The 26,150-nt window shown below is 34.0% G+C and overlaps 1 protein-coding gene across 1 annotated transcript; it reads left to right on the forward strand.

Annotated features, from left to right (window-relative positions):
• Nucleotides 1-329: 329 nt before the first annotated feature.
• Nucleotides 330-25,794, forward strand: LOC124437710 (transcription activator BRG1-like). Its single transcript, XM_046987674.1, has 41 exons — nucleotides 330-456; nucleotides 1,253-2,231; nucleotides 2,612-2,711; nucleotides 4,038-4,437; nucleotides 4,613-4,894; nucleotides 5,697-5,830; nucleotides 6,001-6,107; nucleotides 6,614-6,854; nucleotides 7,300-7,616; nucleotides 8,360-8,524; nucleotides 8,710-8,821; nucleotides 10,061-10,224; nucleotides 10,290-10,356; nucleotides 10,558-10,668; nucleotides 11,289-11,417; nucleotides 12,779-12,892; nucleotides 13,027-13,077; nucleotides 13,149-13,211; nucleotides 13,295-13,402; nucleotides 13,698-13,784; nucleotides 13,920-13,966; nucleotides 14,253-14,330; nucleotides 14,457-14,521; nucleotides 14,616-14,803; nucleotides 15,541-15,675; nucleotides 15,750-15,845; nucleotides 16,212-16,289; nucleotides 16,379-16,405; nucleotides 16,772-16,849; nucleotides 17,268-17,378; nucleotides 17,475-17,579; nucleotides 17,885-17,924; nucleotides 18,022-18,100; nucleotides 18,332-18,440; nucleotides 18,851-18,949; nucleotides 19,753-19,779; nucleotides 19,967-20,065; nucleotides 20,693-20,735; nucleotides 22,048-22,100; nucleotides 22,982-23,050; nucleotides 24,421-25,794. The coding sequence occupies exons 3-41, from the start codon at nucleotides 2,631-2,633 to the stop codon at nucleotides 24,454-24,456; spliced, it is 4,395 nt and encodes a 1,464-aa protein (XP_046843630.1). The 5' UTR covers nucleotides 330-456; nucleotides 1,253-2,231; nucleotides 2,612-2,630; the 3' UTR covers nucleotides 24,457-25,794.
• The last annotated feature ends 356 nt before the right edge of the window (nucleotides 25,795-26,150 follow it).

Below are 26,150 nucleotides of genomic sequence, written 5' to 3' on the forward strand. Positions count from 1 at the left end.
AACTGTACGTATGTATAAGTAACCATGAAAAAAGTGTGAACAATTTCAATATGTGTCTATAAAGACTTACTATTTGCTACTTTTCTTTATTCTTTGCCCATAAGGTATGAGTCAAACAAACGCTTTTCGACATTTTTTGTTTTCTATTGTTAGATTTATTAGATGTTTTCTTTGAAAAGTCAACTAACGTGAAGGAAAAAGAGTTTGGTCTTTGGATGAATTGAAAAGCTCGTTTTAGACTTCTAAGTTTCTTTTCATTGAGTCGCAGTGTCATAAAGATAAACTTGACGCTGAAAAAGATCAAAGGAAGAAATCAAAATGTCTGTGATGATGGAGATGAGTCTCCTGATTTGATGCATATTCCTTTCAGAAACACTGCAAGAAATTCAAGAGTTCGGAATGAATCTGAGGTGTTGCAAATGCTTGGGAAAAGGAGGGTTTGTTTCAGTTGTTGAAGTAACTTTTTATTACATACATCGTTTAAATAAACGGTAATTTGGTTTTGTGAAAGAAATTTTGTACTTGATTTGGAAATGCAATATAAACGCTTGAGTACGTAATAAATTGGAAGGCTGTCTCTATGCGATTAAAAGAGTTCCTTTGAATTCGAAAAGTGTGCTGTTTAATCGCAAAATTAATCGAGAAGAGAAGTTACACAGTTTGAGAAGAATTTAATTGAAGCATTGCTTGGTTTATTTATTTTAAAAAGATAAAAATCGAAAGCAAAAAACCACGTTTTCGGTCCATGCTTCCAGATACCTTTTAAGCGCAAGGCACTAGAACGCTGCATGTTAACGTTTCGGTAGGAGATTTCTGCCCCTCCACGGTATCCTACTTGGGAGATGCAATAGCAAGCTTCCGCCCATCAGACCACGAGATCACCTGCAATAGGCTTTGCTCGGGTGCGCAGGGAGAGTGCGGTTGCGACCGAAGTCTGGGCCCCTAAGCCACTGCATACTATATCGCACCCAGCTTCCACTGCTAGTTGACATCTACTATATAATCTTTTAGCTTTATATATATATATACATAAACTCAGCAAATTTTTAATCGTATATTTTTGGCATGCTCTTTGTCCTCTTAATGTTTTGACAAATGCATATCAAACTCGTCAACACTTTGTTACGCCCCTCGTAATATCCGTGACATTGTTAGAGATGTTTTTATTTCCCTCCATAACTTTGTGTCTGCATATTTTGTGCATAAGCAATGCTCTAATATTTATGAAAGATATTATAATTCTTGAATTTAGGTAGAAGAAATTCTTGAAAATGAAACTTCCAACAGTGAAATAAAATCAAGCATGACAGAGGAAAAACAACGACGCCAGGTTGAAGATAGCTTGATGAAATTGACGAAGTTGAAGGCTTGAAGCACCTAGCGTACGCTCGAGAGTTTTAAATGAGGACTCGTGGACCAATGAAAACACGAATGATTGCAAGCATGTTGAAAACGATAAAACCTCTAGCGAGGACGAGGCTCAAATACAAAAAAATAACACCGAGTCTACTGAAGATATGTTCAAAAGAAATATCGATGAATAACATATACAGTTTGGAAGCTAGTTAGCTCACGTGGTCAACCTAAAAATACTCCTAATTTTTAAATATCTTTTACAATTCATTCTAAATCAAGCTGTTCAACATCAGAACGTCTACACGAATTTGTGTGTTGGTTATTGTTTTGAATACATGAACTTATAAAGACGCGAGATTCTGAGCTTATTCACAATAACAAATATTAAATTATAATTTCTCATTATTAAAAACATTAATGTGCACATATATTTGTAACTGTAAAGTGAAAATTATCCAAACTTGCAAACGTATCTATTATATACCAGAAATATTTTGACTTGTCACATGTCCAGCTGCCAGATTGAATTGAAAAAGATATGTATTTATATAGTGTTAACGTAAGAGGTAACACATAAAACCAATATAAAATTAAATGCTTTCAGAAATTTGCAAAAATTCTGTCCTCTAGTACGAACTAGGCTGCTTTGGTCGTTCGTTCCACTGGGTAGCTCCCATTGGTCGTTCTGGTGTTCTGGTCGTTCCCGATTCCCAACGTTGCTCTTTTTAGGGAAACTGGAAACTAGTCATTGAAGCAAAACTGCAAAAGAAGACAAAAGTAAGAACGAGGGAAGTTTGTATTTAGATTTGGTTGTACTTTAAGATGAAAAAAGACAATAATTAGTTGACCAAGGAGAAGTATTTAGAGTTTTATTGGTATGTTTCATTATTTTGTTTTACGACGAATGATATATTACATTCCTCTGTAAACTTGCGATCAAAAATACGTAATTTTCTCTGTTTATCAAGACATACATATCCTATCCGTATTGCTGTGTTAGAAATTTTGTTTCAATAAAGCATGTTCCTGTTCCCTATATCTATTGCTATTTCATATAATCTTTAAGGTAATAAAAATACTTGCTTTTATGAAGAAAGTCGTCAGTGGAAAACTGTCATCCAGCCATATTGTAGCTGGACAACTGTTTTGTGTTAGGGTGCATGATCATATCCAGAAACTTTGCACTAATTATAGTTAAAACAACAGTATGTATTTGCTTTTATTAATGTTATTGATACATTTGTATGTTATATAGGATAAACAAGTGTGTAAAAATGATGCCATCAAGAGATCCAGGCTTACAAAGACCTCCTCAATTTACTTATACTCCTGAGAATATGCAACGTCTGGGAAAGGTATGTAGTTTACTTTACAAACCTGAAATTTTCTGTAGATCATTGTGCTCATAAAACGATCTTGCAAACTATGCCTTTTTCTATAAGAAAATTTCAAAGTTGTGAATCATCGAAATTAATATATATATTAATGCACGACTTTACAATACAAATCATATATCAAAATGAAAAAACATGCATGTATGTATGGCATGTTTAAGGGAAATATCAAATGTAAAAAGGTTTTGTTTTTTATTACATTTCTAAGACAAATTATTTTCAAAATTTTTGTACCATCTAGAACAGTGGAAGCCAAGGGGGATCACGGTTCTCCGAGCTATCAATTTTTAGGGGTGTAGAAATCAATATAAGGCTTCCAATTTTGACATTGGTTGATAGAAATGCATTTAAAAGACTGAGTAAAAAGTGGGACTTATCATTTTAAAGGCTGTTACATATTTTGCTCTATCACCGTTTCCAATTGAATTACTACCACACACGTTTTCATTGAAACATTAAAATTGAAACAATTTATCAAACACAAAGTAAGTTGTTACTTTATCATGTCATCTTCATTTGCCTTGTATTTTCTTGTCTCTGGTTTGTCATGTATCAATGCAACTATTGTATTCATGTTTTACTTACCATAGGCAATATTGTATGCATAAATTATGAAGCTTTGTTGATTATTTAAAGAATTACTGTACAGCTTGTTGAGTTCGAGTTACTCGCCATATCTCTTTTCATAATATACTCTATACCTTCAGTAACAACCACGAGTGAACTTAATGATCGAACTGATTTTTATTATTTTACAGAGCAGTATTTATACTCTTTATTACAAATAGCAATTATTATTATTGGTCGGAATAGTTCCTCTATTTAAGCTATATGTGGTACATAAGGAAATTTAACTAACATCAATAACTGTTCCTTGGCTGTTAGCCGTGTGGGAACTGATACATTGATAAACTAAACTACACACATACTATTTCCTTAACATGTTTTTGTGGTTTATGAGCATGACTCAACACAGCTATACAACTAGGATGCATAATTTATTGAACTTTATAATGCAAAGTGTACTGATCTGTAAGTCTATAAATCTACAATAGCTCAAGGTCCCTGCCCCTTAAGCTAGGACAATGATGTATCCTCTTGGAAAATCTGCACCCTTCCTATCAAATGAGCATAGATTCACCTTTGTATTTGGCTATTGCTGTGACAACTAATGGTTGAAAAATGAAGACCTAGTGTTTTCTTGCATATTACATATTCAATGTGCAATATAGAATAAGTCATCTCCATTGCTTACAATAATTGGCATCTTGTATTTTTCTAAATCAGGCAATTCAATCTATGCAGGAGAAAGGAATGGAATCAGATCCTCGCTATAGTACTCTATTATCACTTGCACGTAATGCCCAGCAAATGCAGCATTTACCAGGATTCCCTAGTGACTCTAGTGGCAGCTCAAATATTAGCAATATGATGCCAGCATCTGGACAGATGGGACTAACTTCAACAAATGAAGGTTTCCTTGATGATGATGGTTCTTCTCTTCAAGGAAAGACCAATGGAGGACTTACTGCTGATCAAATTAATCAATTGCGCAGTCAAATTGTGGCGTACAAAATGCTCTCACATAATCAGCCTCTCACAGATCAAATCAAAATGGCAATTCAAAGTAAAGGTGGTACGCCATCACAGTTAGCCAGTGCTCAACCAACACAAGCAGAAATTTCAGGTACATAAATTGTTGGAATGATGTATTCTGATGCTAGTTTGAGTCAGGTGTAATGGAAACTACAGGTTTTACTAGGGCAAAAATGATGGTATTGTTGGAATGTCCAAATATATTAATTTTCACCAACTTCTTAAAGTTTCATCCAATCATAATACATACAATGTGTCTCACTTAGCTGTGTCTGAAAGCACAACCAAAGAATCTGGTATTTGGTGTGCATCATCAGGTAATGCAAGTACAAGCAGTTCTATTCCAACATCTCAACCACAAGGCAAAGAAGATGAACAGAAACCTCAGGTTTCTCAAGCTAGTCAGTCATCTGCAACTCAAAGCTCAACTAGACCTGCTACAGCTTCACAAATCTTAGCAACTATTCAAAATCCTGCTCGGTCTCGATTGGCTCCCGTTGCTAAACCAACAGGATTGGATCCAGTTGCCATACTGCGTGAAAGGAAAGCAGGTATTTGACATTCAAAGAAATTTATTAAATTTTTTTAAAAAACTGATCATCATGCTTCGTTTATATTCATTCAATTTCTTACAATTGATGGGAGGGAAAAACTTCACTCAGAAAGATACGTATAAATTTCTTTGAAGCATCCCTTAAAGATACGAAGAAATTTTGTTCCGTTTAAAAATACACCGTGTGTAGCAGTAACTAGTTATTTTATGTCTGGATATCAAATGTGCCATTTTTATGTCATTAACTTCACGTAAATTATCAAATTGGAAATATTGATGTTATTATGGTTATGCATACGTGAAAATTGTTATAGTATCGATATTTTTGTTTCTTTGGTTAATATTGGTACGTATCAACAATGTTGAGAAGTTATTGGTAGTAAAATAAAGACTTTTATTGTATATAATAAATAGAAACAGGAAAACAAGACTTTATAAACTTGTCTGTGACGTTTTTCTGGACAAAGATGTATCTGGATACATCTTTGTCCAGCTGCAACTTTTAAAGACTGCACCTTTGATAGATGGCGACTTTGCCAGGCTGCAAATTTGACAGACTGAATCTTTGACAGACTGAAGTTTTGACTGACTGAAGTTTTGACAGACTGAAGTTTTGACTGACTGAAGTTTTGACAGACTGAAGTTTTGACAGACTGCAAGTTTGAAAGACTGCAACCTTGCTAGAGTGCAACTTTTCCAGTCTGAAACTTTGACAGACTTCGACTTTGCAAAGCTGCAACTTATGATTTCAGCGCTTGCTATGGGCTAATTCTAAATTTGTAATTCCTTCTTCTTTTGTAGAATTCAAGCTCGTATAACTATGCGCATTCGTGAGTTGGAAGGTATTCCATTAAAGGCTTTGGCAGAGGATCTAAGACTGCAAGCAACCATCGAATTAAAAGCATTACGACTTTTAAACTTTCAAAAACAGGTTTGAGTCCATCTTATTGCAAAAAGATTGATTTAATGAACTTATTAGGATTAATTTGTTAAATGATGAAAACGTAGGTAGCTATTGGGTATATATCTGCACACACAAATGATTTGCTGAATTTTGATGATTTTGACAACAATGTACAATATTGTTGCTGTATATTTTAGTTACGTGCTGACGTTGTATCATCAACACGCCAAGACACGACTTTAGAAACTGCTCTAAACTCGAAGGCCTACAAACGAAACAAAAAACAATCTCTACGTGAAGCAAGGTATGAAAATTAAATTTCTCTCAGAGAACTGTAAAGAATGATGAACTTATGTACAAATACCTTTGTACAAATGAGCTCTGCACAGTTTAACTTTAAGCCCAAGAGATTCACTATAAATGTACATCCAAGATAAATTACTGTACCTTACCACCATATTTTTTAATAGTCCACTTTTTTTGCTTCCTCCTCCTATAACGCTCGCCATTTTTTGAGGCCTCTTTTACATTGTATAGTTTGCGAAACCTTTCCATTTTGTTCCAGCTCAGTTGTGGCACTTTTGGAACGAAATGGTTTTACAAAATAACCTCTTTATTTGGCTAAGAAAGCACTCGCTTGAAGGCGACAAAATTTGAAGAATGCGTCGAAATAATGTCGCTCCATTTTTGATAATTGTGCGCCCCAAACTAAAACTTCCTGCATTTGTATGATTACTGTAAAGTAGATGTGATAGCTTCGTTCAGCTGACTCTATCTTTGTAAATGTGCATGAGATCAATATCTTCGTAGGATAACGGAAAAACTGGAAAAGCAACAAAAGATTGAACAAGAACGTAAACGAAGATTGAAGCATCAAGATTATCTAAATTCGGTGATGGTTCATGCTCGCGAATTTCGAGAATTTCATCGAACAAATGTTTCTAAGATTGCCAAACTTAACAAAGCCGTGATGAATTATCATGCGAACAGCGACCGAGAGAGAAAGAAGGAGGAAGAGAGATTAGAAAAAGAAAGAATGAGAAGACTTATGGTACGGACTCATCATCTATCATTTTTGTTTAGAATAAGATCAGTTTTGTTGTTTGTGTATGACGTATCTGAAGATGATGATGAACTTTACGTACTTTTGGGATTAGTAGTTAGTCTTGGCTGCTTAGTAACTGTAAGGTCTGAGTACTTTCTCTTGAAAGCCTGGAAAATTATGGCTCAGAGTACTTCTCTTGATGGTATGGTAAATGTTGAGTCAGAGCTTCTTCTTATGAGGGCCTAGTAAATCGTAGGTCTGAACTCTTATGATAGCCTGGTAAATCGTGGTTCAGTACTTTTTTGATAGCCTGGCAGATCTTGGGTCAGAGCTCTTTCTTATGATAGCATGGAAAATCGTGGATCAAAGGTTTTTCTTATGATAGCCTGGGAAATTGTGGTTATTATGTCTTTGATAATCGTTTGTTTATTTTGACGATGATTTAACGTAGGAAGAAGACGAAGAAGGTTATCGCAAACTCATTGATCAAAAGAAAGACAGGCGTCTGGCATATCTTCTCGATCAGACAGATGAATACATCAGCAATTTGACTCAACTCGTAAAAAAGCACAGGAAAGATATCAAGAGAAAGAAAAGAGAGCATCGTAAAAAACGCGAGGAAGAAGTCGATGAAACAGGGGAAATTATTGAAAAAATGGATCCTGAAGATCACGTGGCCGTCGTCAATACGGAAACGGGTGAAATGTTGACCGGAAGTAATGCACCAACAGCTAGTCAGATTGAAGAATGGTTGGCGCAGAATCTTAAGTAAGTGTTCCTCAAGAAGTTCTTTCTTTTAAGTATGCCTTCCTTAAGTAGATTTTCAACTACTTCCACGGATTTCTTTGTTATCGTGGGAGAAGTAATAATCAGGGGGGGCATATTCATGTATGCATGTTATAATCCTTTTAAAACAATGGATTTCAAAGAAATTTAAATACAGCAGAACATGAATATATGAATATTCAACATTGAGTATGATTGCCAAATCATCGATATGTGCCTGCAATCATGTTACAACAATAGCACATTGTTATTATAGTTGTATAACTTCATCGCAGACTTAGAGTTTCGTACAATTGCAAAAATTACATTTTGCAGGATAATGGAACTATTCTTCAAGTAGGATTTCTCTTCATCATATTTTAGTTGTTTTCTCGAGGTTAAACAACCAGCAAATACTTATGATCTAGTAAACAGGCATTACTCCTCCTATGATGCATCGTCTTTGCTATTTATGGTATGGTAGATACATTGAACTGAGTATATAACTGGAATGCTGCCTTTCGATAAACATCCCTGTACTTACATGAAGCGAAATTTTATCCCAGACACGTGTGTGTGGCGGTAAAGCCCAGCATTTTAGCTTACTGTTGTAAGTGAACATTCCTTGGGCCGTGCGTGGAAGGATTATGTCTATTTGAATTGCTGACTTCAAATTTCGGCGGAAAGTAGCCTTCCAGTTATATTCAGTTCAGTGGGTAGATACTTATGTGTTTATTTTTGCCTAGCTATCAAGTTGCACCACGTCAAGAAGATTCTGACAATGAAGATGATGTCGATGAAGAAGATGAGGAAGAAGAAGAAGAGGGCGGTGAAAGTGTTAAGAAAAATAATGAAGATAAAACTGAGGAAGAGAGAAGAAAAGAAGAATACGGAGCTGAAGATGATATCGAGTACGAATTTAGTTTATTTATTGTGAACACGGAAGTAAACTGTTCTCACCCGGAAGTAAACTGTTCTCACCCGGAAGTAAACTGTTCTCACCCGGAAGTAAACTGTTCTCACCGTATGAACTGTGATCGAGTAGGAATTGGAAGAGTCTTGCCTCAAATTTGAGTGAAATATTTTTTTATCTTAGGAGTACAACGGTTTATGAAAGTAAAAATTACTACAACATTGCTCATGAGCTTAAAGAAGATGTGAAACAACAACCAAGTATTTTGGTTGGAGGAACACTTAAGGAATATCAGGTAAACGTATTCTCTTTTATCCTTAACAAATGTCATTTATTATATTTGATCAATTCCAAGTACATCTTAGATTACTTTTGAAAGAATTTTTTATAAATTGAAAGTAGAAACTTTTCATTAAATTGATAAAATAAGTCAAAGTCGTGCCACAGTATAGGAATATACAGTAGGGCTACTTTGCTATGCGACTGGCTGCTGTATACCTCCGAAACTGCGTAAAAGCACTATTGATATTGCGCATTTAATAAAAACGACAAGTTTTTTTAAAATGAACATGTTTCAACATCTCATGATGCCATCTTCTGTATTATAAGGAATATTATGTATGTGATGAATATATATATATCATGTACAAAGTGTATATACAATATGCCCTCCCGGCTATCACCACAGTGCAATGGTGACTCCTGCACTTGGTTACACATTGTATGGATTGTATTGTAGAGTCACCAGAGTGCTCAAACCTATAAAGGTGAGCTTTGCATATCGCGAATATATATATCATAAGTGTATAAATTGTATCACAGTATCATATTACTCTTATATATATTCATCACATACATAATATTCCTTATAATACTGAAGATGGCATCATGAGATGTTGAAACATGTTTATTTTAAAGAAACTTGTCGTTTTTATTAAATGCTGTATATTTAATTAGTTTAATGGCTGCCGTTTGCCATATCGTCAATCCTATTGGTCACACAATGCAGTTTACTGGCTGCCAATATGGTAATCAAATGCGTAATAAGATATGCGTGGCACGAAAACATTCAATGGAGTTGCCCTGCTCTATGTTCTCTATACTGTGATTGTGTTTTAATTGCCATCCATGAATAGCCTTATGAACACCATCTTTTTATTTTGGAACTTAAACATATGCGCAAGCACGGGTGTCAATCATTTTCAAAAGAAATTAGCCAGGTATTGCTGAAAACATGAATATGGTCCCTCCCCCCCCCCATACACACACAATTAACGATAGATGGACGCCAATGTCTGCTAGACATGCACTGATGTGTTTTCATGTGACGTAAAAGCGGCTATGTTGGTAGGTTTCTTCCACAGGCTCATGCTCATCAGAGAATGAAATCAACATAAATTCTTTTTCATTATATGTGTTTTTGTATTTGGATACACTCTATATGCTCAAGTCGATGTATTTAAATACGTTTGAGATGTTTTCTTCTTCATGACGTGTATATCTCGTAATTTTTCGTATGCCATTGTATTTTCAGCTGAGTGGTTTGGAGTGGATGGTATCTTTACACAATAACAACTTAAATGGTATACTTGCTGATGAGATGGGACTGGGAAAGACCATTCAAACCATCGCTTTACTTTCTTATTTACTTGAAAAGAAGAAAATTATGGGACCATTTTTGGTCATTGTGCCTTTGTCGTACGTCCTTGCTAATTTTGCATACAATAATTTCAAACATAAAGCTGATATTGTTTTCGGTTTAGGACGTTGTCTAACTGGACGTTGGAGTTTGGAAAATGGTGTCCATCAATTATTTCCATCTGTTATAAGGTAAATATGCAATCGTTTGCACAATCGTGATTCTTCCTTTTGCTGGTAATTTTCCTGACAATTATTTCCATTTGTTAAAAGTTACTTGTATATTCATTCAATGTTTGCCATTTTGACGTTATTGTGATGACATATTTACTCATTGAAAGAATTGCTTTGGTTGCTTGATTAATTGTATTACCTTTACTTGTACATTTTAAGGGCTCACCTAATTGTCGACGATCCCTCGCCAACCAAATAAGGACTGGAAAATTTAACGTTGTTCTTACGACATATGAATACGTTATGAAAGATAAAGCCGTTCTTGCTAAGGTATATCGTAAAAATTGTATTTCTACTGTTTTGTATTCCATACAAGCATTTATATTATAATTTTAGTCGATAAAAGAAACTGTTGATGAATTCAATCAGCAGTTAGAAAGATTGCTTAAGAATGCATTCATCAAGCTATTCTTCGTTTTCTTATCAGCTCATTTAAAACGTTCAATGACTTTTATGCGGTAAAATATGCTTTATAAAATTAGTTTTTGTTTCAATAGAAACTCAGAATTTTGATCGATGGAAATGACGGACAACGCTTCTATTGTGTTCTCCAGGCATTTTAAAGATAAAATTTAGCAGTCTCCAACTTCTGCCATTAAATCAATGCGTTGAATATCATGAAATTGTTTCCTTTACTAGATTGCCGCTAAGAGCATGTTGAACTTTGCTATTTCACTACTGACTTCTGCTCACTTTTATTACGTTGCGCGAAATAAACAAAGCACAAAATCACAACAGATATTTCAACGAGCCTATAAAGTACTGGCAATAAAATTTTAAATCATCGTACTCCAAGCAGACTGTCTTGACTTTCCCAGTGAATTGTGTTCTACCACTATCATATGCATATTGTAGATATGATGCAAGATATATATTTTTTCACCCAACAGGTTCGTTGGAAATACATGATAATTGACGAAGGTCACAGAATGAAAAATCATCATTGTAAATTGACACAAATTTTAAATACGTATTACTCAGCTCCTCATCGCCTTCTTTTGACTGGAACACCTTTACAGGTTGGAATTTTTCCTCTCTTTTTTTTATTACTGTATTAAACTGTACTTTTTTTTATTTATTTTAAGAAGTCCTGCAAGAGTTACATATAGCTGTATACAATAAAAATAGTAAAACGCGTGCAGTGATTGGTCTACAGCCGTAATTTCATTAGCCTGTACAAATCATATCTGAGCTCAAGCAATCAAAACAATCAATCAGTCAAAGAGAATTTGCAAATTGATCATGAATACATTTTATAGGAAAAATTAAAATGTTTGTTTTAAATTTGTCTATTTCGCATTATTGTTATTTTATAAAAGAAATAAAAGATATTTTTCGTGCTTGCACTGGCTTATGCAGACCTCAGAGACGTTTGTGAGAACTCTAGAGCAGTTGCAACTCTGAGCACTCGACCTTCGGTTTCGGGCTTGCACTAATCTGCTCTTGAGTTCTCCCAAAGGTCTCCTCGGTTTACATAAGCTTGTGCAAACACACTAATCATCTTTTATTTCTCAAACGATGTTTTACTCATCCATTTGTTCTGTGCCTGTGCCAAAAAATACTGTGACGTTTTGTTTAGGACTGCGTACCGCGGAAGGTCGATAATTGGGGGAAGGGGGGGGGTGTGATTTATTCATATTTTGCTTTATTAGTTTCTATCAAAAGCAATCATGATTACGGATGCATGAATATGAGCCCTCCCCCCAATTGTGGATGTTCCTCAATCTCTGGAATATAAATCATATAGCATATTTTGTTGTTAAGAAAACCATATGACGTATTTTGTTGTTAAGAAAGTCATATGACGTATTTTGTTGTTAAGAAAGTCATATGACGTATTTTGTTGTTAAGAAAGTCATATGACGTATTTTGTTGTTAAGAAAGCCATTTGACGTATTTTGTTGTTAAGAAAGCCATTTGACGTATTTTGTTGTTAAGAAAGCCATTTGACGTATTTGTTGTTAAGAAAGTCATAGGACATATTTTGCTGTTAAGAAAGCCATATGACGTATTTTGTTGTGAAGAAAGTCGTATAACGTATTTTTTGTTAAGAAAGTCCTATAACGTATTTTGTTGTTAAGAAAGTCGTCGTATGACGTATTTTGTTGTTAAAAAAGTCATGTGACGTATTTTGTTGTTAAGAAAGTCCTATAACGTATTTTGTTGTTAAGAAAGTCGTATGACGTATTTTGTTGTTAAAAAAGTCATGTGACGTATTTTGTTGTTAAGAAAGTCGTATGACGTATTTGTTGTTAAAAAAATCATGTGACGTATTTTGTTGTTAGGAAAGTTTTATGACGCAAGGCTTGAGAAGCCACATTATGAGCAGGAGATAAAGAATTAGACGAATTCGTTCAAACAAGGTTTTATATAATTTCAGAACCGTCTTCCTGAGATGTGGGCTTTGCTTAACTTTTTGCTACCATCCATCTTTAAATCTTGTAACACATTTGATCAATGGTTTAATGCACCTTTTGCTATGACCGGGGAAAAGGTAGGAGAACTTTCCATCACAGTTTTCTATGATGTTGTATTTTACACAAAAGAATAATATTTTACACAAAAATCCTTTACAATGTAGACTTATTGTCTTTTTATGCATCTGTTCTATATGAAATTGTCTGATAGGTTGAGTTGAACGAGGAAGAAACATTGTTGATAATACGACGTCTGCACAAAGTAGGTTTTACTTCAAGATCTTGAGCATACAACGATGAATGATATTAATTTATCTTGCATTACCACTGTAGGTTTTACGTCCTTTCTTATTGCGTCGTTTGAAAAAAGAAGTTGAATCACAGTTGCCCGAGAAGGTTTTCTTTCATTGTCATAGTACATGCATGAATTGATGAGTTCATTCTCCCGCGATATTTACGTATATAACTTTATATTTTAGACGGAATATGTTATTAAATGCGATATGTCTGACCTACAGAAGCTTTTGTACCAACATATGTATAAGAAAGGAGTTCTTTTAACTGACGGCTCCGAGAAGGATAAAAAGGTATTTTTTATTAAACAATTTGAGTTTGTATTAAGTTGTCAATAAATTATTTTTTTGTAAAAAATCCACGTCATATGTATAATCAAATTTCTTATTAACTATCATGTTTATACTAGAAGAGTAGAACTCTTCATTTCCACATTTATGTTATCTGATATAATTCACGTTGGTTCTGCTTTTTATGATTCATACTCAATGAGTCAAGCCAATGGGCACTGTAATATTTCTACATGTGAAGTCACGTGGTTTTATCAAATCTAGATTTAACATAATGATTGTTTTTTTTGTGCGTTAGGGTCGTGGAGGTGCTAAAACATTGATGAATACTATCATGCAACTTAGGAAGATATGTAACCATCCATTTGTCTTTCAACATATTGAGGTCAGTTGTTCGTATTCTATATGTACAATAGTGTTGTGGCTATTATATTAATCTCGCTGACTAATGCTGATTTCAAGGAATTTATTTATTGTGCAACTGTAAATGTTTATTTTTATTACCTTTTTATTGCTACAGGAGTCTATGGCTGAACATTTAGGTTTCACTGGAGGACTGGTACAGGGGTAATTATGAAAGATGTGTTTGTGTAATATTCTTTTGACAAATAAACATATTGCATTGGTTTTGGTTGTGATGGAGGAGGTGGTGGGTAAGAGGAAAGGGTTATCAGTTGATTGGAGAAGGTGGTGGGCAAGAGGATGGGGTGATCAATTGATTTGAGAAGGTGTTGAATGTTAGGATGTGGTGAGGAGGGGGCTAGAGTGAGATAACAAAAGGTATAAACTAAAACACTGCGAAGAGCAATGATGATGATTGATGATTTTTCTGCATTTTTCACTAACTTTATAGACAAGAACTAGTGCGTTGTGCTGGCAAATTTGAACTTCTTGATCGTATTATGATGAAACTAATTCGCACTAAACACAAGTACGTTCGTAAAATTTTACATGTACATTTCTTTTGTTATTTTTGTTTTTTACTAGTACATAAAACTTATATGTGTTGATTACTATTATTATTGTTGTTTTTATATATTGATTGTTTATGTTATAGAGTTTTGTTATTTTGTCAAATGACATCCCTCATGACCGTAATGGAAGATTATTTCAACTATAAAGGTAGAAAATTATAGTTTCATAAAACATTTACATTGATCTACATGATATATTGTTGTCGAATGTCTCCAGCTTTTTGTAATTACTTATGATTTAGGTATCAGATACCTTCGTTTGGATGGAACAACGAAGGCAGAAGATCGTGGACATCTATTGCAATTATTCAATGCGCCCAATTCAATATATAATGTCTTTCTTCTGAGTACAAGAGCCGGAGGTCTGGGACTTAATCTACAAGTTGCTGACACTGTGGTTATTTTTGACAGTGATTGGAATCCTCACCAGGTAATTCTGTTCTATGATTCACTTATATAACTATACTTGTTGTTTATTTTACTAAATGTATGTATCAATTATATGTACAAAGTGTATATACAATGTGCCCTCCCGGCTATCACCCTATTAAAATGGTGACTCCTGCACTTGGGACACAGGATGGATTGTATTGTAGAGTCACTAGAGCGCTCAAACTTATAAAGGTGAGCTTTGCATTGCGCGAAAGCGGTGAACATCTCATAATAAGACTCTACACAATCTGAGAGCGCTCAAACTGCGCATGCGCAGCGAGCGTAATATCAATTATATGCATATATTATACAAGCCATCTAGGTGGGAACACAGTAATATATCCTCGAAAGTAAATGGTTTGAACCCGGGAGTATCGTTACATGTTTGTGGATGTAGATCGTCCAGGTAAGTAGAGTCCTGAGAAGGACTGTTTTTGTCGGTGTTGACTGACGTTTCGACAACCTTGACTATGAAGATGACTACAGCTAAGGTTGCCGAAACGTCAGTGAACACCAACAACAACAGTCCTTCTCAGGACTCTACTTACCTGGACGATCTACGTACATCCACAAACATGTAAATATATCCTCTCCTACTTATTCTTACTTGGATGCCTTTTAGATATAAGCTATATATGTATAATATATATAAGTAAGAATACAATATAATATCTTATAAGTCATAAATATAATTTCACCTTATGTAAGCATGTTCTTTATCAATAAAAACAACAGGATCAGCAAGCTCAGGATCGAGCCCATCGTATTGGTCAAACAAATGAAGTGAGAGTATTAAGATTGGTGACTGTTAACAGTGTAGAAGAAACCATCCTTGCTGCAGCTCGATATAAACTTAACATTGATGAAAAAGTAATATTAGGGGTTTTGTTGGTTTCATGTTTTTTTATCATTATGTGTTTGCTGCATGCATTCTGTCGTTGTAGGTCATCCAAGCAGGCATGTTTAATCAAAATTCAACATCAGGTGAACGGAGGGCTTTCCTTGAAGCATTGTTGGAAAACGATAAAGATGATGAAGAAGTAAGTTAAACATGGGTCCTTCATTGAGCAAATGTATACATATATATACCTTGAGTATGCGCCCTTTGTGGTTCATATGTGAACATATATATACCTTGAGGATGTGTCCTTTGTTGTGCATGTATGTACATATATATACTTTGAGGTTGTGTCCTGTGTTGTGCATATGTGTACACACATATACCTTGAGGTTGAGTCTTTAACTGCGCTTGTTTGTATTCGTTGAGACTGAGATGTATACATTAAAGTCATGTATGTAAACTTTTTTATGCTTCAGTTTTATTTTGTACTATTGGCTATCACAGAGGCATGCATTGGAAGTTGTAGTCTAAATAAAATACATAACAAATTTTGTGTTTTCATTAGGAGGAAAATGAAATCCCGGATGACGAGACTGTTAATCAGATGATTGCAAGAAATATTGAAGAATTTGATCTCTTTCAGGTGACAAACTGCGCTTTTCTATTTTAATTCATGACTACAATCCTAAGCCAGTAAAAAATGGTAGTAATTATTTAATTGTGTATCTTTAGAAAATGGACCATGAAAGGAAACTTCGGGTGAATTTATAAACATTTTTGCTCGTGTAGCTAAATCTGTTTGATTTTATGGTATAGTCGTGTGATTTAATAAATGGGAAATAATACATGTTATACTATCATCATGAGTAAGGCTTGGCATAAAAACACACTTGATGACAGATTATTGGACTTACTTACTGGTCGCTTGCCAAATTATCTTTAGCTATCCAATTTTTATACGTAGCTGCAGTTTACCTCATATTGCAAAGGTTGGCTTAATATAAAAAAATGTCTGTGGGTTTTTTATCCTTCTACAGATGGTCATAACGTACATACGTATACATCATGGGATATATGAAGACCACGTGCTATTATTCTTATGTAGTACATATTTTTGTGATTTAGGAAGTGAAGTGTGGTGGCAAGCCTCGATTGATGCGTCGTGATGAACTTCCTGGTTGGATCCTTAAAGATGACGCTGAGGTAGCTATACATCGAAAGAAATGTCGTGGTTGTTAAACTTTATTTCGTAATAATAGACACAAATTTTATGCCGCAATGATAGACACTTGATCGGGAAAATTATGAATGATTCGAGATAGTTTTATGAATATGAACCATCAAGTTTTAAAACTTTCATTCAATACAACCAGCTGGTTGAATGGCTTTCCATCGAATGCTTTTGAATGATATTATTGCACTTGAAATCACATTGTACACCATTGACTGACGAATCAAACTTTAACTCTTACTGTGAGTCCTCAATAACAATGACCCTCCCTTGGTACTGACCAATCAAACTTTAGTTTTTCTTGTCAGTCATTGTCCAATATGTAATCGTTCATGCGAAACAATCTACTTTTTAGGATGAACATTCGTTGCATTTTCACTTTTCACATAGGTTGAAAGACTAACCAATGAAGATGAAGAGGAAAAATTGTTTGGACGTGGTAGTCGTCAAAAAAAGACAGTGGATTATAGTGAACCATTAACCGAACGACAATGGCTTAAGGTTCGTGTTGTTGTTTTTTTAATGAATACAACCGTGTCACTTTCTGTTTATGAATATTTGTCCCCGAAAACACTTTAGCATGTTTAATACCTTCAGGCTATTGAAGATGGCTGTCTGGACGAAATGGAAGAAAGGAAAAAGACGAAAAAAGCCAGAAAACGTAAACGTCTAGAAGATGGTGGAGAAACTTCTGGTCAAAAGGTATAGAAAACTGTTGGTCTGAAGCTCTCCACTGAATTTTTTGTGCCACGTATGTCTTATTACGCATGTGATTACAATAGCAACAAATTAATAGTATTTTCTGACCAATGATAATGATGAGATGGTTAACTGCAGCCAGTAATCTAAGTAAATATACAGCAGCCAGTTGCACAGCGAATTATACCTACTATATATTCTTTAGGATGTGCTAAAAGCATGCTATTGGAACCTTTAAGATATATGTTTATAATAACGTGAACTTTATATGAGAATAAATAAAAGTTTTAATTTTTATTTTTATAAAGTCGTCCAAGAAAAAGCGAGGTCGACCGGCGGTTGATAGAGGTAATAGATTGAGTTTTTTTATGGACCGTGCATGAAGACGTTAAACCCTCTGTTGTTTATCTATAAGATAAAATTTTAATGATAACTATATTTATAGTTAAAATGCCGCCCATTCCTGCTGATTTAAAGAAAAAAATGAAAAAAATTGTGAAGTACATTGTTCATTATCGAGACGAGTAAGTTCTTCATTTCAAGTAGAAATCAATATGAAGTTGCATATCAACATTATTTTGTCCAAAAAATACGTCTATATACGCATTCAAAATGCTTATCCTCACATTTTATAAAATAGCATTTGGATATAACAGTTATTTAGTAGAAGAAAATATAATTCTTTAAACAATAAGTGGAATATCATCTTCAGGTTCGTAAGGTTTTGTAAAATGTTCAATGTATATTTTCTTTAGTGATGATCGCCCATTGGCTGACATCTTTACCGTACTACCTTCAAAGAAAGACCTTCCAGATTATTATCAAGTTATCAAACAACCCGTTGATATTAAAAAATTAAGGTGTGCTTACTTATTATTATAATTGAGATAAACGATTAAAACTCAGGTCTTTAAAGGACCGTCTCTAGAACTTCTTAAGTGGCAATACAGAACATATGAATTAACACCCACCCACCCTCCCTTCCTCAAATTAATGTTATAGGGACGGCCCTAGACATTCACGTTTAATCAAAACATTAAACTGCGTCTATGGGTTACCGTGTTAGTAGAAAAACTCGTTTGATGAAGTCAATTTTCATTCTTATCTGCACTGTTGAAAATAATCAGATATGGAAGTTGCTACAGCCAACACTATTTATTATTATAATCTTACGGCCAATGATAAAATGTATTTTCTATCTATTATTTTAATCACGATGATTAAATGATAACGAAATCTTTTTGTGATATTTATTATTTTGTTTTAAAAAGGAGCGAATCAACAGTCATCGCTATCGTTCCATGGATGATCTTCAAGCAGATTTTATGTTAATGTGTCGAAACGCTCAAACTTATAATATTGAAGGCTCCATCGTAAGTTCCTTATTCTATAGAAAGCTCCATTGTTAGTTGCTCAAACTTAAGATATTGAAGGCTCCATCGTAAGTTCTTTATACTATAGAAAGCTCCATTGTTATTTGCTCAAACTTCTAATATTCAAACGTTTAGTTAGTTTACAAGAGGAATTAAAAATAGACGATATTTTGATAGAAATTGTAAGAAAGTGTTGAGCGCGTGGATCATATATAATTTTGCATTTTAGCTGAAGGTTTTCCTCAGCTCGGTGAAAAGTTAAAATTGAAAATTGTAAAAATCACTTTACAGCAAAATGTTTGTTTGGTCCAGGCCGTTTCTTTTAAATGGAGTAGAATTTTGAATCATCTATGCTCGTTATTGCCCTCTCGTCCCCCATTTCCTTGTGTGATAAAACATGTTCTTACCCTCTCCTCTTCCGTTTCCTTGAATGATAAAACATGTTCTTACTCTCTCCTCTTCCGTTTCCTTGAATGATAAAACATGTTCTTACCTTACCCTACTCCGTTTCCTTGAATGATAAAACATGTTCTTACTCTCCTCCTCCGTTTCCATGTTCCTCCGTTTCTTTGAATGATAAAACATGTTCTTACTCTCCCCTCCTCCGTTTCCTTGAATGATAAAACATGTTCTTACCCTCTCCTCCTCCGTTTCCTTGTGTGATAAAACATGTCGTTACCTTACCCTCCTCCGTTTCCTTGAGTGATAAAACATGTTCTCGTGCGTTATTTTCTCACTCTATTAACATTGTTGATTTGTTGATTCGAGTTTTTTAACGTCTTTATTTTGCTTTTTTTTTGTAGATTTATGATGATTCGATCGCTTTACAGGCAAGGATGTTTTTATTCTGGAAATGCATGCAATTTTATTACGAAATTTGCTTCCAGTTTTCTATATTTTTGTACTGTCTGTGATCTTATTTGTCCGAGATTACATGAAGTATTTCCTTGCAAACGAACACTGTCCAAGTAATTGAAGTATTTTATTCACATCTTATGTTAATTATAACCTTTTTAGTCTCTATTCCTTCATGTCCGTGAGAAAGTTGAAATTGGAGAAGAACTGGTGATAAATAAATCAGTGGCCAGTGATAGAGAAGAAGAAGATGAAGATGAGGTGATGATTTTTTTCTGTAATTAGCTCATTGCTTTTCCAGTCTTACAAACAGAAAATCTGGATTTTCCCACAAATGTCACACACCCGAGACTTGTGTGTAATCATTAACCTGCAAATGTCACACACCCGAGACTTGTGTGTGCTCATTAACCTGCAAATGTCACACACCCGAGACTTGTGTGTGCTCATTAACCTGCAAATCTCTCACATTATTTGTGTATCAAAAGTATTCATCTAAAGTAGTTTGATAAATAGAAGATAGCAATTGAATTGAACAATTATTGTAAAGAGATCTGTGTTCGTTTGCCTAAGATGAAAAGTTATCAAAGACCAGCAGTTTGTACGTTATTTAGCACAAACCTACAGAAAAGTTTTATGTAATTTTTCGCACTATTATATGAACTTCGGCAGGGGCTAAAAGTTCATATTCAGCTCTGCCTACTGATTTCTTTTGAAATTATAATCGCTAACAAAACAAATTTGTCAAGCGTAGCTGAATATATGAAGATTCATACCCCCACATAACGTTCTAGTTTTGCCTCTGATTTCGAGTTATATTTCATATTCAGAAATGAGTTGTTTAACGTGTAGGAAATTAAATTTCAATCTTCTCTTGCATTTATCCAGGTCGAGGATCAAGGTGAAGAAGAAAGCGATGGTTCGGATGATGGTAAATATCAACAATGAAATACTAAACTTACTCTTCTCTACTAGTTTAAACGATCCATGTTGTGTAAAACGTAATTACCTTTGTATAAAACGCAATTACAGTTGTATAAAGCGTACTTACAATTGTATAAAACGTAATTACAGTTGATTAAGAACCAAGCAAATTATTTTTAAATTCATTTGACAAAAATATGTCTCTCCTCAGATGTTTTAATAACAAGAATTTTTTGACTTAACTTTCTCAAGTCAATTTGGCAAATGTGTTTTTTTTAAAAAACGGTTAGATTTTTCATGTGTGAAGCGGTTCGCTATTGTCACTTGTCACACTTACAACTATTCTGTTGCTTTACCAATGCAAACCTCTCAAATTAAAAGTACATATTTAATAACCTAGTAATAATTATGTATGATAATTATATTATATTATTATAATTAATTCACCATAGAAAATTGTTGATTTTTATTTGTTACAGTTCATGAAACGGCTTCATCAGACAAAAGTGTTAAACGTTAAACTGTGATTTGTAAATTGTTCATCCCGTTAAAAAATGATTTATTCCATTATATTTAATAAAATTAGTTGTTTATGTATAGCATTAAAGCAAAATCCGTTGAGTGTGTTTATTGGAGTTAAACCCAGTGAAAACTCAATGAAAACGAGTTTAACCACTGCTGAATAGTAAATACGTTATGTAAGAAGCACATAGTGAGCTTCAATACATTAAAATCAATCGTTTACCGAAGTTGAATTTTGTTCGCACTGAAAATTGCAGGTATGTTGTACCTGGTATATTGAATTGTTTTTTCCTTAATATCTATGTAGTTTATTAACCTTAGTTCATTGTTCATCATTTCATACTATAAAATAAACACAATATAACGCGTGCGATGATTGGTCTAGAGCCCTTTTTGCCTTAGCCTGTGCTCACCGATCTGAGCTCAACCAAATAAAATTAATTAATCAATTAAAGAGAATTTGATAATTAATCATGAATATATATTTAAGGAAATATCAAAGCGTTTGTTTTAAATTTCTCTGTTTCGCATTATTGTTATTTTATAAAAGAACATTTTTTGGAAAGTTTCAGAACAAACAGCGCAATCAAAACAGATTGGGTAAACTCTAATCTTTAATCCACGATTACCCTAAACAATCATGACCGCAGAATGACGTCTTATGCAAACCTTAGAGACGTTTGTGTGGTACCAAATGTAAAAAGCTCGATGACTTAAGCTTTCCAAAAATTAATATGCCTACTTGCAATGTGTTCTGATGTTCACGACAGGGATTTTTCAAAAAGATTTTTATTTAGATACGACATTGTCATCATTAAAAATGAGAATTAAGATAAACAAAGAGGAAAAGGTATATGGTTCTTTTACTAGCCAAATGTTTGAACTTGTCAATGTTGTACTGTATATGTACACAAAGACTATCTCTAACATTCATACTAGCCACATGTTTGAACTTGTCAATGTTGTACTGTATATGTACACAAAGACTATCTCTAACATTCATTCTCCTACATTCTTGAATAACCAAAATGTCGATAAAGACTATCGCTTGTGTTATAAAAGCTCATTCACAATCACTCAGTGCGGAAAAAATCGCGCTCTCGCTAATCAATGACAAAGTCATTTCTCCATCGATGACAAGATTTTTGGTAAAATATTTCAAGTCAAGCAATCAGTATAGAGAGAATGGCAATTATAAACAGTGGCGTAGTAAGCATCGATAAACTGGGGGAGCAATATTCCTGCGTCACTGGTTGTGAGGCGTAGCTAGCATCGATAAACTGGGGGGCAATATTCCTGCGTCACTGGTTGTGAGGCGTAATTAGCATCGATAAACTGGAGGGGGGCAATATTCCTGCGTCACTGGTTGTGAGGCGTAGCTAGCATCGATAAACTGAAGGGGGGCAATATTCCTGCGTCACTGGTTGTGAGGCGTAGCTAGCATCCATAAACTGGAGGGGGGCAATATTCCTGCGTCACTGGTTGTGAGGCGTAGCTAGCATCCATAAACTGGAGGGGGGCAATATTCCTGCGTCACTGGTTGTGAGGCGTAGCTAGCATCCATAAACTGGAGGGGGGCAATATTCCTGCGTCACTGGTTGTGAGGTGATTTTGAAGCCCCCTACAATGAGTGTGAGTGCATGAGTTTTTAAAATACAGACGTATATCTTACATATTCAAACTATGTCGTACTTTATGTAAGTAAAGACCATATCTTAAACATATATATAGGCCAAAAAGAAACAAGGTCATTTCAAAAAAGTGGGCGAAAGCGCTTCTCAACAGGAAGACAATTCTGAGGTACGTTAATTGACTGCGAAATTCTCCAAATTAATGCATTTCAAAATTTAATCATTTTCCTCTAACACATTCTCTTCTGAGTTTTTCTGCATACAAAATTTTAATCATTTCCCTTCTACACATTCTTTTCTAAGTTTTCCTGGTTACACAATTTAGTCATTTCTGTCCTAAACGTACGTTTCTCAGTTTTCATAGATACAAAATTTAATCTTTTCCCTCCTACACGTTCATTTCTTAGTTTTCATAGATATAAAATTTAATCATTTCAGTCCTGCACGTTCATTTCTGAGTTTTCATAGATATAAAATTTAATCATTTCCCTCCTACACGTTCGTTTCTGAGTTTTCATAGATACAAAATTTAATCTTTCCCTCCTACACGTTCATTTCTGAGTTTTCATAGATATAAAATTTAATCATTTCTCTCCTACACGTTCGTTTCTGGTTTTCATAGATACAAAATTTAATCTTTCCCCTTCTACACGTTCATTTCTGAGTTTTCATAGATACAAAATTTAATCATTTCTCTCTTACACGTTCGTTTCTGAGTTTTCATAGATACAAAATTTAATCTTTCCCCTCCTACACGTTCATTTCTGAGTTTTCATAGATACAAAATTTAATCATTTCAGTCCTGCACGTTCGTTTATGAGTTTTCATAGATACAAAATTTAATTATTTTCCTACACGTTCATTTCTGAGTTTTCATAGATACAAAATTTAATCATTTCTCCTTACACGTTCATTTCTGAGTTTTCATAGATACAAAATTTAATCTTTCCCTCCTACGTTCATTTCTGAGTTTTCATAGATACAAAATTTAATCATTTCAGTCCTGCACGTTCGTTTATGAGTTTTCATAGATACAAAATTTAATTATTTTCCTCCTACACGTTCATTTCTGAGTTTTCATAGATACAAAATTTAATCATTTCTCGCTTACACGTTCGTTTCTGAGTTTTCATAGATACAAAATTTAATCTTTCCCTCCTACACGTTCATTTCTGAGTTTTCATAGATACAAAATTTAATCATTTCAGTCCTGCACGTTCGTTTATGAGTTTTCATAGATACAAAATTTAATTATTTTCCTCCTACACGTTCATTTCTGAGTTTTCCTAGTTATAAAATTTAATCATTCCCCTCCTACACATTTGTTTCTGAGTTTTCCTAGTTACGCAATTAAGTCATTTCTGTCCTACACGTTCATTTCTGAGTTTTCCTAGTTATAAAATTTAACCTTTTCCTTCCTACACATTCGTTTCTAAATTTTCCTGGTTACAGAATATAATACTTTCCTCATGCTCTTGTTCATTTCTGACCAGCTCAGCTTAAAACATTAAATGGCATTTTTATATTCATATGTTGTAGATGGAATCCGCTGGCGAATCAGAAAGTTCTACATGACGAATATCTTACTGGTATGCGATAATCTTGTACGTGTGACGTGTGGAAGGTACTTTTGAAAAAAGCTTTTAATTTATATTATTACCGGAAATAAAAGATCATTGAAACATTTGGTAATCAATAATTTTGTTGTTGTATCGTGACTAAATATGGTGCTTACGTCATCAACAACAATGTGAAAGTGATTCCATTTTATGGCAACATTTGTTAACGTTTTTTCTATAACAATGTGGTTAGATCATTTTTATATTAATATATGATGGGTAAATACCTAGAGAAACAGTATTGCTACTTAGCAACTGAAAGTATTTGTATGACGTTCTTACAATACTAATTTACCACTTTAAACAAGACCTAGCCCTAGCTGCATGATACCTCGTTTTTTAACACTCTAATTGAATCAATATCCGTTCGGATTTTTCCATAATGTCATCACGATTTTTTATTTCTTTATGAATATGTTTTAATAACCTTCAAAGAAAATATAAGCGATGTCGATGATCGAGTGCATTGTGATCGTTCCAACGAGACCCCGCGCGCTGATGATCTAACTGTCCTTTGGCAGATAGTTGGTAACCTGTGTATAATGTGGTACTACTGTAGATAGCTGTTAGTTTTCACTCGTGTGGCACGTGATACAACTAGTGCAAGTCGGACAATTCTAGAGTAAACATCCAGCATTATGTCATGATGCTGTAAAAGTCTGGGAAATGCAACTTATTTCATGATATTCGTATATTTATGGGTCGCTCGATAAGCCTTTTCATTATGTAGTTTTTATTTAACCAAAGTTACAAGAAATATCAAACTAAACGAGATTTTTTTTCAATTTTAAATCGCAACACGTTACTCATGTGTCAGCACTTCGGTTTTTTATGCTTCCTCTTTGAGATAAGATTAGAAAGATAATTTCGTGTGCCAAAACATTGTTGATCATAAATTATATATCATCGTTAAAATAGGTAACTATATTGAATGCCAGTAGTATCGGGAATTAAGAACAAATTACCCCAGAATAAATCTTTGGTTTTTCATTTTAATCTCGAATTATGCTGAATTAACTATGAAATGATTATTTTAAAGCTCAGCTACTTGCGAGAAACATTTTTATTTTAGGAGTGGACTTGGAAGCAAATATGTAATATTGATAACATGTTCAATTAACATATATCTTTATTATTTTACTATTTATACTACCTATCACATTGTCATCTTATAAAATCGTTCAAGCACCATAATCCGTAATTTTAAGCTGCATTTTAGCGCATTAGCGTGACTTGAGTGTCAGCTTGTGTTGAAATCTCTTTGTAATAAACTGCTAATTTGTCACATTTTAAACAGTTTTGTATCTTTTTGTGTGTCTGATATACCGTATTTGTTTAATTTTGTATTCTGATAGTTTTTCGTTAGGTTTTTATCACTCTGTCTGTGTTTTAATTAGAAAGAAACACATGTTGCCGAAGTCTTGTTTTGATGACTCGGCATGGTCTGTTTTTCACACATGTTTTTTGTTTAAGATTAAAATCCTTTCGTGCAAAAATTTTTAGCTACATGTTGAATGTCATTACTAGTTGTATTGTTCACAGTCATGCTTCGCTTTGCCAAATGTTTTTTGTCACGCGACCTTTGGCATAAGTATATTAATCATAAACAAATATTCTTATAACTATGTTAAAAATGCATGAAATGAATAC

Source organism: Xenia sp. Carnegie-2017, unplaced genomic scaffold (genome assembly GCF_021976095.1).
Source record: "Xenia sp. Carnegie-2017 unplaced genomic scaffold, XeniaSp_v1 HiC_scaffold_1, whole genome shotgun sequence".
In the NCBI taxonomy this organism is placed as follows: Eukaryota; Metazoa; Cnidaria; class Anthozoa; order Malacalcyonacea; family Xeniidae; genus Xenia; species Xenia sp. Carnegie-2017.